This window comes from Asparagus officinalis, chromosome 8, assembly GCF_001876935.1.
Source record: "Asparagus officinalis chromosome 8, Aspof.V1, whole genome shotgun sequence".
Classification (NCBI taxonomy): domain Eukaryota; kingdom Viridiplantae; phylum Streptophyta; class Magnoliopsida; order Asparagales; family Asparagaceae; genus Asparagus; species Asparagus officinalis.
Window position 1 is genome coordinate 129,884,185 of NC_033801.1, and position 15,368 is coordinate 129,899,552.

General features: G+C 37.9%; 3 protein-coding genes and 1 non-coding gene across 4 annotated transcripts in view; 2 read left to right on the forward strand and 2 right to left on the reverse strand.

Moving 5' to 3' along the window:
• Positions 1-970, reverse strand: part of LOC109821949 (vacuolar amino acid transporter 1-like) — a 5,420-nt gene extending 4,450 nt beyond the window's left edge. The window contains exon 1 of the mRNA XM_020388103.1: positions 811-970. Within this exon, the coding sequence (XP_020243692.1) occupies positions 811-970 (160 nt within the window). The remainder of the gene's footprint in view (positions 1-810) is intronic.
• Positions 3,493-6,915, forward strand: LOC109822453 (peptidyl-prolyl cis-trans isomerase FKBP20-1-like). The gene is made up of 5 exons (XM_020388651.1): positions 3,493-3,623; positions 5,899-6,032; positions 6,105-6,184; positions 6,371-6,463; positions 6,551-6,915. Exons 1-5 carry the CDS (start codon positions 3,515-3,517, stop codon positions 6,699-6,701), a joined length of 567 nt encoding a protein of 188 aa, XP_020244240.1. The 5' UTR covers positions 3,493-3,514; the 3' UTR covers positions 6,702-6,915.
• Positions 7,273-11,907, reverse strand: LOC109821950 (vacuolar amino acid transporter 1-like). The gene is made up of 11 exons (XM_020388104.1): positions 11,693-11,907; positions 10,671-10,996; positions 9,903-10,117; positions 9,744-9,767; positions 9,470-9,650; positions 8,559-8,778; positions 8,328-8,463; positions 8,074-8,236; positions 7,899-7,942; positions 7,738-7,800; positions 7,273-7,630 (listed from the first exon to the last, which is right to left on the reverse strand). Exons 1-11 carry the CDS (start codon positions 11,905-11,907, stop codon positions 7,538-7,540), a joined length of 1,680 nt encoding a protein of 559 aa, XP_020243693.1. The 3' UTR covers positions 7,273-7,537.
• TRNAL-CAG lies at positions 11,053-11,133 on the forward strand. Its single transcript has one exon. It is a non-coding gene; the product is annotated as a tRNA-Leu (tRNA).

Below are 15,368 nucleotides of genomic sequence, written 5' to 3' on the forward strand. Positions count from 1 at the left end.
AACTTCGAATCTTCTGTATACCAAAGGCGGTAGCCTTTTACGCCCTTTGCATACCCCAAGAATATCGCCTTCTTGGCCCTCGCGTCAAGCTTTCCCTCGTTGACGTGATAATAGGCGGTACATCCGAAAATTCTGAGCCTCTCATAATCTGCATGTTCCCCTGACCACACCCTATAGGGTGTATCACCATCCAATGTCGAATGTGGAGAACGGTTCACAATGTAACATGCTGTAGCCACCGCTTCTGCCCACCATTCGTTGCCCAATCCAGCATAAGATCGCATACTCATTGCCTTCTCCCGCAATGTTCGGTTCAGTCTCTCCGCGACCCTGTTCTGCTGTGGTGTTGACCTGACTGTCCAGTGTCGAACAATGCCCTCCTGATCACAGAACTTCTTGAAAGCACCATCTGTATACTCTGTACCGTTGTCAGATCTTAGTGTCTTCAATTTCTTGCCCGTCCTGTTCTCAACCATTGCTTTCCACTTCTTGAATGTCTCGAATACCTCATTCTTATGCTTAAGAAAATAAATCCAAGCATATCTCGAATGATCATCTATGAACGAGACAAAATACCTGGAACCACCCTTGGAAGTTGTCTGAGCCGGACCCCAAACATCCGTGTGTACATAATCTAGTATACCTCTGCTCTTGTGATTGCTTTTCAAGAATTGGACCCTGTGCGCCTTTCCATACACACAATCCTCACAAAAATCCATGCAAGGTTTCTTCAGATTCTTCAGCAAACCCTCCTTACCAAGCAGAACTAGACCCTTCTCTGACATGTGCCCAAGCCGCCTATGTCATAACCGTATGTGTTCACATGGGTCTCCACCACTTCCTTCAGTTCCAACCGCTTTCGCAAGTCAAGAACGTGCCTCACATCCGTCTGGGTTCTGATCACTCCATCATGCATCTTGATTTTGATATCGCCAAGCTCCACCGTTTTACAAGCATGGTTGTTTCCCATCAATACGGTTCCATCATCAATGCTCTTGTAGGTAGTAAACCACTTCCTATTTGGACACATATGATAAGAGCAACCAGAATCAAGAATCCACTTCCCGGAGGTATCCTCGCTACCCGTAACAACATAGCATTCTTTATCGCTCCCTTCCTCCGATGCGTAACTCGCCTCTTCCTTGCCTTCTCTTCTCTCGGTCTTGTTGTTGTTCTTTTTCCCACCTACTCTCTTGTTTGGACAGTCGACCTTGAAATGCCCAACTTCACCGCATTTGAAGCACGCTCGTCCCGCAACAAGAGGTCTCGATTTAGATCTAGACTTTCCTCCCTTGCCTTTTCCTCGCTCATTGCTCCTTCCTCTAGCAAACAATCCCTGCGCTTGTTCTTTGTTACCACCAGTAGTCATGTCACCGGTTGCAATCTTTCGAAGGTCATCCCCTAGAAGCGCCGTTCTAGTCTCATCCATCGTCAAATTGTCTCCCACAAGCATCAATGTTTGCACCAGGTTCTCATAAGACTTCGGCAGAGATAGAAGTAATAGAAGAGCCTGATCCTCATCTTCTACAGTCACATCGATGTCCTTCAGATCCGATATAATCCTATCGAACTTGTTGATATATTCCCGGATTGATGAGCCCTCCTCCATCTTGCAAGTATACAATTTGGATTTCAAATAGATCCGGTTTGTTAGACTCTTCGTCATGAAGGTGCTTTCTAACTTCGACCACACGCCTGCAGCCGTTTCCTCTCCATCTACCAAGAAAGCTACATCCCTTTCAAGACAAAGGATAATCGACGCCCGTGCTTCCAGATCCAGCTCCTCCCAATCCTCATCAGACATATCCTTGTGCTTCTTCTCTTTTCCCGCCAAAGCTTTGTGCAATTTCTGCGAAATCAACGTGTTCTTCATCTGCATCCTCCAATAGGAAAAATCATTCTTCCCATTGAATTTTTCAATCTCGTATTTTCCAACTTTAACCGTTTTACTTGTTGACGCCATTCTCCGCTTGTCTCAGGAAATTACCGAGCACCACCTCAAATCAGAAGCTACACCACTCCCAATCTGAATAACAGCTCTGATACCAATTGTTGGGCGCAGAGTCACGCCCACCGCCGCGGAAGCGATATCACCTGAGAGAGAGTCCTGACTTTTGTTTGCACAAAGTACAAGTCAAACTCGATATCTGTGTTTCGCGAAGGAAACCTAGACTCAGTAGCGAAATATCTCAGCGAAGTGAGATATCCACTCTTCCTCTCATCAGCGCAAGACCGAATTTTGAGGGATCCTACAAGCAATAGCTAACAACCCAGAAAACAGTAAATACACGAGATTTACGTGGTTCGGCAAACTTGCCTACGTCCACGAGAGGGGTGAGGGGAGATTCCACTATAAGGAGAACACCGACGACTTGTACAATCCACAAGCTCGTCTCAAAGGAAAAATAGATCTGATTTTTACCCAAAAAAAAATAAACCTCTCTTTTGTAAAACCATATTTTCTCTCTCCTCAAGATCTCTCTTTTTTTTCTCTCTCAACAACTGCTCACACACAGCCGCAAAAGAAAGCCTCTGCCCGTTGCTTGCTCCTGTTGCTTTTTCCCTTGCTGCCGAAAAAGGACCCAGTCCTTTAGCCGCAATTTTCTTCAAAAGCCGCTGTTCCCGTTGCTTGACTGCAGCCGGCTAAAAGAAATTTCCCCACACCCGAAAACCCTAACATTCATAGGTATTTATAGGAGGTGATGCGGTTAAAAAAAAACAAAACACAAAAGTTTTTGGGCCTCTGCTTTTATCCGTTCACACACGCCTGACTTCTCTCAACTCACGCGGAAAGTCGTGGCCCCCTTGGGCCTCTGCTTTTATCCGTTCACACACGCCTGACTTCTCTCAACTCACGCGGAAAGTCGTGGCCCCTACTCACGTGAAAGACTTCTGCTCACAAGTTGCGAGAAGTGAATCGTGTGACAATGATAATGGAGTAAAGCCAAATGCTATATGTGAGATAAAGTTTGTTGACTTGTTAAGTTTTTCATTTTAAATATATGAGAACAATTGTATAAATCTGAAAAAGTAGAAATTTCACCTCGTACTTAACTGACAACTGCTATGTAAGAAGGATAACCATTAATGGTATTAGCTGGAAACTAGTGGGTAAGATCATATAACAACAATAATGTGCCATAGCGAGATAAAGTTTGTTAACTTCTTGTATTTTTCATTGTGAATATGAGAAGTGTATGAGTCTAAAAAGTACAAATTCTGCCTCGTACTTCGTTGATAACTGCTATGGAAAAAGGATAACCGTTAATTGTACTAGCTGGCAATTGCTTGGTAACTTTTGATTGCTCAACTAGTTGCCACATGGACATGAATTTATTATCAATAAATTGGTATTCATAATCACACGGATGTAAATATGAAAACTCTCTATAGTTACTTGTCATTTTGCTTTTTCCTAGTGTAGTATTTCATATTAGAGAGTTGTATCTTATTTCGTTAATTTATTGTTTTCTTGGTGGTTTTCCTAAACAGCTTCGTTTGAAGCTAAAAAGCAATGGGTGATGCGATAGATTTAACTGGGGATGGAGGCGTGCTCAAAAAAATTATTACCCATGCAAAGGCTGATGCTATTACACCAACAGATGACCTTCCATTAGTTGATGGTACTGATGACTTCTCACATTCTCCTGCTTTCAACAAAGAGTTACATTGGTGTATATCTAAATATCTTAACAGCGAGATACTTAAAAGTTTGATGCTTTCTCCAAGTATTGATGTTCATTTCTTGTTTAGTGCAATAAATATTACGGTGGGAGAAAAGTACTGCCTTAAAGTTCCAAGTCCTCAATTTTCCTGTGAAGGTTTATTTAGCCCCATCCCCCGAAAAATATTTTGTATGCATTCTGTTCAACCCAATTGAGTTCGTCAATACTGAAGTCTTTCCCTCTGTACAGGCTTGGGAGTGGCACTTTGAATTTTAAGAGACTCTGCACAACATGCAGTGGTGTATTATACTTATTAGTCAAATAGTAGGTGCACAGTTGTAGCACGTATGCAGCATAGTTTCTAAGTTGCGCAGCTTGCGCCTAGGCCCCATTTTATCAGCTGGATATTTGCTTTGGAATTTCATTTTCTTTTCAATATTAAGTTATTCTATATTTGGTGTTAAGTAACCCATAGCCTGTACTGGGTCAAACTTTCATATTGACACGATAAATATTCATATGCTATTGACTTGAAATTATTTCATTTTCATCTTTTTAAGTAGGTTCTAGCAATTGTCATATTCTGAAGGTTAATAAGAAAAATTGCTCTGTCGGTTAAACATGGAAACTAGTAACAGTTTCCAGTAGTACTATGGTATGTGCTCCTATTGTTGCTTCCCTCTATAACCATATTTTTCAAATTTACAAGCATGTAACATTTTGCTTTCTCAAAGAATATACATCTGATCAATTTATAATACCTTTATTTGAAAATGTTATGCTATATTTAGCTCATATTCTTCGTGATTATTTATTGTTTTCTTGTCTATAGGCATATCCATATAAAATTCTTAAAAGAGTTTCTATTCGAATGTGGGTCATGGGATACAGGCCATTTGCACCAGTAAACTTGTATAATTAATTCGTAATATGCTATCAACAGGCAATCATTCTTATTTAACACCATAGATGGTGCACATTAACCTGAAGTTGCCAATTTGATGTGGCTACCATCTGGCATCACATCGTTGATCCATTAAGAAGGGTCGATGATGGGAAATGAAGATTAGAAACATAGTTTATGTGCTATGTAGCAAAACACCTTTTCTTTTGTAGCTACCTAAATAGTTTAAATATGAAAAGGGGTATTTTTCCAAAGGTGCATCCTGCTACACATTTTTTGTACCATTGCCTGCATATTTACTAACAGTGCGACTAGCCCATTAAAGTTACCAATGTCCAGTTAGATTTTTCCTTCTGCAAGAGTCTGACAACAAAATCTATCGATGTTAAAGCCCTCCAACAGTCTTGACCTCTTTGCTCCCTTTTCCATACGCTACCCTCTTTTCCTCTATTTCTTCTTCCCCTCTTCTACTTCGACCTTCATCTCTGACTCCGATTTTTATTGCGTCTTTGCCTCTAAGTTTTCCAACCATCTTCAGTCCTTGATAGAAGCTCCTCTGACTTCGACTGTGGAAATTGTAGCTTGTATTTTTTTTTTTAAGAGAAGTACCAATATCTTTTTTTCTAGGTATATTCCTACTGGAATTAAATTATTAGGCATAATCTATAATTTAAATTAGGAATAAAAAATCATGTAGATTGCACCTATGCTTTGCTATATACAGTCTTTGCTGTGAGAAACAAGCTCTAGGCTTTATGCTTTTCCAGCTTTCAGGATTAGATAAAAACATGTGAGACATCTATTCTTTGGAAACATGGATAGGATGATAAAATGGTGTCCATGGCCAATAAACGGCAAAAAATTGTCCTTCATTATTAGTTCTTTCAAGGAAAAAGGATTAAGTGTTGTTACATTATCTGGCCTTACGTAGGTTTTCTTTTTGGTATATAATGATGAAAAGCACTCAAGTGATGCCAGTGTGTCTCACTTATCAATATAACAAAAAAGTTTTATCTTTCTGCATAAGACAGTCTGGGATTCATGAACTTTTACTAGTTTTATCAACCCGGTATTCCCAAATTAGTTGGTGCAAAATTCCTGAAGTTCCCGTCTAAGGTATAATTTCTGATGAGAAAAGAGCTAACCAATATAATCCAAGAGAAATACTCTATGATTACATTGAGCAGAAAAAAATCTACAAGAACATTGTGCTACACGGAGATGCATTCCTCCTGGCATAGTCGAGACATGAAAACATTTCGTTCTTTTTTCTTTTTTTACGTGCGACTAGTATTTCTTTATCAACCTACCTATCCTATTTTCTGCCAGTTCATTATGAAGGCACCTTAGCTGAAACTGGTGAGGTTTTTGACACCACACATGAAGACAATAGTATCTTCTCATTTGAGGTTGGTTCAGGCTCTGTGATCAAGGCTTGGGATATTGCCTTAAGGACTATGAAGGTAATTATATGATGATACTGATGTTTCCCTGTTAATTATGTTTCAATAACTCGTCTCTATGAATTCTTGTAGGTTGGAGAGGTCGCAAAAATTACTTGCAAGCCAGAATATGCCTATGGAAGTGCAGGTTCTCCACCAGATATACCACCAGAGTAAAATCTCTGACCTGTTTTTCTCCATTTTTGACTCTTTTCTTTTACTCTTAAGAATCTGATATACGTAATAGCCTTTCTATCCTTTACCAGATACCGTTTGAAGAGAAGTAGGCATATTTATTAGATTTATTACAACTAATTACAATGATCTCTAACCAGTGCTTTCGGTTACTGGTGATGCAGTGCCACTCTTATTTTTGAGGTGGAGCTGGTGTCTTGTAGACCTCGGAAGGGTGCGAGCCTAGGTAGCGTGTCAGATGAAAAGGCTAGGCTGCAGTAAGTGCGAATAACCCGTAATTAAACCTGTGATAATGACTTGCTTGTTTGAATGCTGGTAAGTTGACTGCTGAAACATCGGAACAGGGAACTGAAGAAGCAGAGAGAAATGGCTGCAGCAACCAAAGAGGAGGAGAAGAAGAAGAGGGAAGCAGCAAAAGCTGCTGCTGCTGCTCGAGTGCAGGCCAAGTTGGATGCAAAGAAAAACCAGGGGAAAGGTAAAGGAAAGGGGAAGTAGGTACGGAATATGCATGTATATACTTTGACAAGGTTGGAATGTGGAAGTTACTCCGTACTGAGATGTTTTGATGGCGAGCTTACCCAGAACTTAGAACCTTTACCTTGTTTCATCACATAGCATCTATTATAACATATAAAATAATTGCCTTGTTAAACTGTTCGTTGTGATGTGGTATTTTCTGCTGATATAAAAGTTTGTGATGGTTATGATATTTTTCTGCACAGGGCCCCTAAATAGATCATGGTAGTGTTGTGAAATTTGCCTAGCAAAAGTTGTACGAGTTGAGTAACATCACCACCTACTCCTACTCTTCAAGGGTCGTGTTTGGAAAAGATGGAGAAGTTTCCACGTGTAAGTTGTCTCTAATCTGATTAATACCTTGCCAAGTCAGTAATCCAAATTGATGATCAACATCACTCATTGTTCCACATAAACAACGAACGTGTTAAATTTATGAACTTTTCATTTTGAAGTATGGTTACGGTATTGTAATGTAAAAAAAAATTCAGACAGTTAATCTATTTTGTGAATAACTTAAAACACAATTTTTATCCATTAAACCATGTGATATGCAAATTAAGCTATAATTGAATGGCCAGAAACAAAAAAGCTAACCAATTATTACATTTCACAAGAAGTCCCGCATTAGCTTGTTCAGTAACAAACAGGGAAATGAATGAAAAAGAGTGAAATGAGCTAGTAACTATACTGAACAAATAATGAAACAACAATGAGACGCATTAAAAAAACTGTACATGAGGGGTTAACTACTGAAAAAACTTTCGGTATATTTTGTTTGAAGGACAAAACTAGCTCTCTCTTTCCTGTTCATATCAAAGCTCGTCAACAATATTCTTAATCGAGGAGTAGGAGCCAACACACGAGCAAACTACTCCAAGAATCATAACGAAAATGCATGCAGAAACCTGAAAAAAGCAACACAAAACAACATAAGCTAACATTCTATAACTGGTATTAAGTAAATCACTATCCTAAATGTTATATATTGGTGTATAGTGATATATTCACTTACATGCAGATTGCTTACTGACTTGCGTTTAATGCTGAGATAGCATGCACATGGCATAATGAGAGTCTGTCACAAAATTCCCATGAAAAAAAAATGTTAAAATAGATGTTCAATTGAAAATGTAGCGACACAAAGCGCTGTTTTCTTATGATAAAAGTACTTACCAAAAGCATTGCGAAAAATGAACCAAGCAATGCCATGACAAGACCTGAAAACAAATTGAGCCAAATATTGATAAACTTAGAGAACGAACATTTCCTCATCATATCATGCAAGCAATTTCCCAAAAACATAGATCTGCGTGTCTCAATTCGGGGAAAAAGTAAAAGTAATACTCACCGAAAAATGGAATTGAGAGGGACACGATAAGAGATGTAAGAACAAGCATTGTTCTGAGTAACACCACATTTGAATGAGATTGTCTATTGGAAGGTAAGAGTTCCTCAATGCTCAAAGCAACCGGAGTCATTGTCAAAGCATACTTTGAGAGTGGATTCACAACCTAATAGAAGAAAAATAAATATGTATTTTTTATTTAGAGAAAATAAATAAATGAACGTATTATGCAACGGCATTTTAAGGATTTCTCTTACCGTGGTCCAAATTGCAACCTTAGAAGTCAAAAGTTGAGCAGGCATATTAAGTGTAAACTGAGACATGGTAGAATCACCAAACATTAGAAAACCTGCTGAGGCTACTGCTGCGTATAGAATTGTGCATATCCCAAAGCTGCAGCATGAAAAATAGAAAATAAAGAAAAACTGATTCACATTGCGAAGAAATGAATTAGTGAGTGACTTTTTATTATGTACATATCAGTTTACCAGGCTAATAAAACTGTCGGAAAATCTTCTTGTTTCTTCATTGAAGAATAAATGTTGGGGAAAACAGAATGTCCAGAGTAGCAAACCCCATAGAGTCCAAGTGAAACCGGGAGGTTTACAAGGTTCAAAGCAGTTCCAGTTCGATGAAACCCGATTCCATCAACAATTCCAACCCAAAACAAGCAGATGATCACTAGTACTGTTGCAATTACACCCCCAGCTGAAACAACAGGCCTTCAAACATGATTACTTCCTACGTCAAACCCCACATTTAAAAGTATCCGTTATAGATGAAGAAAGTTGCGTAAATTTCACAAATCTACCATGAGCTTTGGGGGTGTTCAGCATAAAGCTACCATAAACTTTTTTGATTAGTTTCACCAAGCTTCCATACCTGACAGTAGTTAGGGAAAGCTGATGCATACTCATGTACTATATTTATTTGGTAGAGAGTTAATTGCTGATAGACCCCTGTAGTGTCGCTGTTTTGGACTTAACACTCATTTAGTTTTACTTTTGCTGATAGACGGCTGGGTAAATTTTTTTTTGACATTTTTTACGCTCCAGATGGCGTATTTGTGAAAAACAAATCTCACTTTCTTTGAGGATTAATAGGTCCTGCAAAATAAAACTTGAGGGGTAGTAAATTTAAAACAATGGTACTACGGGGGTCTTTCCACAGTGAAACACTTTTGTGGGCTGATTGTTATAGTAAAGATGCTTCAGACCTTTTATCCAAGAGAGCAACAATCTATAATAGTTCATGGTATTTTTTCCGCACTTCTAAAAATTCATGATAGTTTCTCTAATAAATAGTTCACAGTAGTTTCCTGTTAAAACTCCCGAGGTTCATGGCAGTACTGTGAAATTTACCCGAGGAAAGTACGAATGGTTAATAGAATGAGAATTACCTGAGAGGTATGAGAGCAAGCTTAGGTCTCTAAGCCAAACAGTGGGAAGAACTGCAAGTGCTGTTGTTAGTGCAAATAATCGATGGGGTTCCAAAATAAGGCCCAAGAGGTTTAGACGCGCATTAGGAAACAATGATGCTAGGCTATCTCCCACCAGAGTTATGTACTCAACACAAGATGCCTGCAACAAGAGATCGATGCACATTGCTGAATACTTTCAATCAAAGGCATGGTATCTAAAATTTGAAGTATTTTTGAGGATTTCTGCACTTACATATAGCTCCAGGTATAAAACTATCTGCAATAACAATTATACAGTATCCAATTAGAAAAATTTCAAAGTCATCAAGCACTATAATTGACATAAAATCAAGTAAAATCCATTATGGTAAAAAAAAAACAGATAACATTTAGAAAATGATGAAGAGCTTACGGATACAAAAATGCGACCAGTCATCCCAAAAGCAGCAAAACCGATATCAGGATAAGTCTGAAGCTCCGGGGAGCTATCTAAGCACTTCTTCAATAGAATTCCAGTGTAGAATGCAATTGATCCAAGCACAAACAGCAACAAAATGCTTAGCCATCCTCCTTCCTTCAGAGCATAAGGTGTAGTAAGTAGTCCCACACCACAGAGCACATTGATTCCTATCAACGAGTTAACCAGTCGAAACATAAAGGTGAATTACACAAACGTTTGTAGCATTAATGAAAAGTTTTTACTAAATTCGCCAATAACAGAATAGAAGACCTGCTCTCATATCATGAACTATTGAACAAGAGCCTTTAATTTATCTTCCATTTGTGATTGATGAAGTCAACCATTCATAGTACACTAGTGTATATAAGCAAATGGTCAGATGTGACGTTTATCATATTTGCATCCACTTACTAACTACGGATATGAAAATAAATGTGTTTTTATCATATTTGCATCCACTTACTAACTACGGATATGAAAATAAATGTGTTTTTGTCAAGAAAACTCATAACGTTATTCGCGATTTATAATGCAAACGAGTAATACTTGGAAACATAGGGGCCATATGATTCGTACGAAAGGTACCTAAATAAAAGAAACTTCCTCAAATCAGAACTTTTTATCTATATCTTATCAGATACAGATACAGATATAACTGCGGATATCATATTTATTTACACCCTACAAACAAACAAACAAAAAGTAATGAGAGTGACATACCGTTGATGATGGATTGAGTGGTGGTGCATTGAGAAGGAGGAGGGAGAGACTTAGCAAACGAAGGGGCGGGAAAACGAGAGAAGGAGGGGGTTTGAGAGTGAGGCGAAGGGGGTGCTGCTGCCGACGCTGAGGCTAGGTTGGAGTCTTTGATTGAAGAGTTGAAGTAAGGGATAATGAGGGGTTTCGAGACGGAGCTAGAGCGATGCTCGGAGATCGAGATTGAAGGGAACGGGCGTAGAAATGAGCTGCCAACTTCAAGGATGCTTGTTCCTGTTAATAGTGTCACACTGGGTGATACAACGCTGCTCATCATGTCAATGGACTGCCTGCAGAAATAAAAGGTTTTTGTATTAATAACATAGAGCATGCGGACGTTAACCAAGTCAAGATGGCCGAGTTGGTCTAAGGCGCCAGTTTCAGGTACTGGTCCGAAAGGGCATGGGTTCGAATCCCATTCTTGACACATTAATTTTTAACATTTTATCTTAATTTTTACCCTTAATTTCATCTTAATTTTTCTAATCTTAATTTTTACCCTTAATTGTATCTTAATGTTTAGCAAATTTTTCTAATTATGATATAAAACTACTCATCCTTTTCTCCTTAACTGTTATAGATCTAGTTTTGAATTTTTACCCCGTTATTAACACCATTAGGATCATATATCTTAATTTTAGTCCATCAAATTGATCAAAATTTTTAAATTTTTTTATTTATTTATGAGAAAGACTGATAAAGTTTTCATGCATCCTATGAGAACAAGCACAACTAGATCCAAGTTTTTATTCGTTAAAAACAAAATTAAATATGCAAATGCGAGGTAAATATTTCTTTTCCAAAGTTTTAACCGAATTAAAAAAAAAATCTCTAGAAAAAAGAAAACGATTCTCTTGATCATTAAGAAACTCTACCATTGCAGCATCAACTAGTGAAATCATGACTACGAATAAGAAAAATTTAATGCCTAGCTATTATAAAAAATTAAAAAAAAAAAACTTTAAGATCGAATAATTTTTTAGTACCTGTAACTCTGGGGCCAGCTTGACTGGTAAGAGCTCGGCCCACCTCGATTATAAAAGCCCACCTCTCCATCGTTGTTATCAGACCCAGAAGATTGGGCTGAAGACGACGTCGTCGGCGATGAATACCGACTCTGGGCCTGATTCTCTTCATCGTCCGTCTCAAACTCCAAATTCCGGTCACGGCTCAGCTCCTCTTCACTCTTCAACTTCTTCATTCTCAAAAAATAATATTCGCAATAGAAGCTATAGCCAAATTAAGGGTATTTTCTTTTCTTTTTAAATAAAATTCAAAAACAAAAAGGAAAGGGGGGAATAGAAGGAAGTGAAATTAATTTTGGACAGCTTGGTTTTTTATGAGGCGAAATGGGCTACAGCCCAGCATTTGCGGTCGTTAGTTCCGTTGGTGTGGACACGTGTCGGATGGCATTTTGACCAGAACGAGAATGATGCTGTGTTCAGAAGTACAGCTTGCCTACTAGTTTTATCAGAGAGAGAGAGAGAGAGAGGACAGCTGGTTTTTTTTATTTTAATAAATAGTCTTCCTTGAAACAGCTTCACTTACATTAATCATTTTATTTGCAATTTTACCTTTTGTACAAAGAGGGTATAGGCATTATACACCGTAGATTATTTTTGAAGAGGAAACACCGATGTTCAGGAAATAGCGGAGGACAGTTTTGAGTTCCGGCCGGTCGATCGCGAGTGGTGCAGCGGTCGACCGTGAACGTACACGAACACAGGAAAAGTCTCTGGATTTTTTGCGATCGACCGCGAGTGGCGCGGCGGTCGACCGCGAGACCCTATAGTGATTTTTTTGTTCTCTGTCGATTGGCCACGGTCGACCGCGATGCGGTTTTGGGCCTGAGTTTGGTTTCCTGTTCTGATTAGGTTTTCTACTAGATATAAATAGAAATACGTTTTGTTTAGCGTTTTCTATCGTTCCAATTGCCAGAATTGGATTTTGGGGTAGCTTGAAGGTGATTTTGAGCACAGAAAAGAGAGATCTTTCTGAGCAATTGTTTGAGGGTTTAGATTGTGAGATTTGAGAGATTTATTTGAGAGGTTGGTTTAGTGATCTTGTAATCTCTACTTTGTACTCTTTTTCTCTATAGTGGAAACTCATCCCTTCTTGTCCCGTGGACGTAAGCAATTTGCCGAACCACGTTAAATTTTTGTGTTTGAGTTTGTGCCGTTATTGTTTGATTTGAGTTGTCTTCTCTCTTGGTGTTTGGTTTGGTTCCGCGGCGCACAACAAATTTATTTAATAGGAATTTTACCAGAGCCAGCGTTATAGGAGTGAGGTGATGATTTATACCATAGATATATAATAACTACAATATTCAAAGTAACCCTCTAAAATCTAATCATCCGTGAATGATATATGTTAATTCATTCTAAGAATTTTTCTAATAGCATCTTTTTTTTTGAGAGAAAAGGATGGATTATCACAAAGATAATCCAGCCAGCTAAATTAACAAAAAAAGGTTGTTACAAAAGAAGCATACACACCCCCAACCAAGAGTGTGTACTAACGTTCATGATCAAGGTTACACAGCAAAAGTAAACCCCAGCACAAGTCTATCTATAGTTATAGGTCTCTCCTACAAAAAGAAGACCATTATCAAAAACCAAAAGCTAGAAGATTCACAACTAACCAAAGTTTTAAAACACCACCACCAGATAAGCTCAAAACAACACCTGAATTGAATGTGCATCATTCTAGCTGGATCACCTCATCACCCATGGCTCTGTTCTGTCTTCTATCTGCACCAATAGCTCTATCAGCACTCCTTTTCCTCCTCCTTTCTTGTAGTCTGATAGCTCGAGCAGAGATTTTTTTAGAACCTAACCAAAATGATGAGAAGGTCATAATTTTGTTCAAAAGCTCAAGAGATCTTTTCCTTTTTTTAGAAAAAAGTCTATCATTTCTTTCCTGCCATACACACCAAACAAGAGAACAAATGAAGACATCTCTTTTCATTTTGCCATTATCAATCTCTCCTGTTTTCAAATCATGCCACATCTCTTTCAGAGAATTCCAATTACAACCATCTTCAATTTTCAGCTTGAACAGAATTGATCTCCATATAGAGTAAACAAACTCACACTTAATGAATAAGTGCGTATGACTTTCTTCCAGCTTTGAACATAAGCAACAAATTTTTTCTAACTGCATTCCTTTTTTTTCCAACACATCTTTTGTATTCAAACCATGCCTGAAAGCCAGCCATACAAGAAATTTTACTTTCAGAGGAATAGGCAACTTCCATATATCTGCATAATCACATCTCAAACCTCCATCAATTAAAAACAAATAATAAGATTTCACTGTGAAATCCACTTTCAGATCCCACAACCACTTCCTTTTATCCTCTTTTTGCTCTAAACATATGGAATTAAGTAAATTCATTAGAGAGAAATACTGTGACACTAAAGTCCCTGTTAATTGTCTTTTAAATTGTAAATCCCATCTCCAGGTATCATTAACTTTCTTTCTCATACTACTCACAGTAGCAAAAGGGAAGGATGTATTAACAAATAAGGATGGATATATGGCTGCAAGAGTATGTGAATCTAACCATTTATCAAGCCAAAATAAAGTTTGATTTCCTTCTCCAACCTCCACTTGGGAACTGCAAATAAAGCTATCCACATTAGTAAAAAAATTTCTCCAAAAATGAGAAAGGTAAACTCTTCTAGAGTAAAAATATTCAGACCAATTGTTTTCAAAATATTTGTAAAAGCTAATTTGTTTCCACAGACTGAGTTTTCCATCAAACCATTTCCAGATCCATTTTCCTAACAAGGCTTTGTTCATAATTCTCAAATTGATAATCCCCAAACCACCACAGTATTTAGGTTTACAAACCTCTTCCCATTTAACTAAATTGGAATACCCTTTGTGATCCAAAGATCCAATCCATAAGAATCTTCTTCTCATTTTATCAATTTTATCAATAATCCAAGAAGGAAATAAGAAGAAGGAAAGCCAAAAGAGTGGCATAGAGGAAAGGACTGAGTTAACTAAAACTAATCTCCCTCCTCTAGATAATGTCTTTCCCTTCCATAATGCTAATCTCCTTTCAATTTTCTCAATTAAAGGAGACCAATCATCTTTTTTTAACTTTCTAGGCCTTAAAGGTACACCCAGATAAGTAATAGGAAATTTTCCACTTTTACAATTCAACATAGTGGCCAAATTCTGTTGAAGATCTTCATTATTCTCAAGAGTTCTAATAGCATCTTTACTCTATTTTATTAGCACGTGTAATCCTTAAACTCCTTGTTCTTTCATCCTATCGGGCAAAAAAAAAGAACAAGAATTTTATAACAAAAAGATCCACAAGAATCCTTTTACTTCCATTCTTGCAAAGAGAAGTAAGGCTATAAAGAGGGGAGAAGAGAACACATAGTCATTTCCAAGTTTTCAACCGGCAACGATTTCATATGGAACATAACATTTTAAACCTCGGTTTTTTTTTCTGCAAAATGAATTTCATATCATTCCATATCATTTGCAAATAAGTTATGGAAGTTCTTTCTAGTTTTATCGCAGGGAGTAGAGTATAAGGCACATGGCCATTGTAATTTACACATTCAATTCCACCTTCAATTCTTGAATAAAGTCCTTCTTTTTTCTTGTTATTTTGTAGTTCAAGTTCTTCTCTTTAGTTTC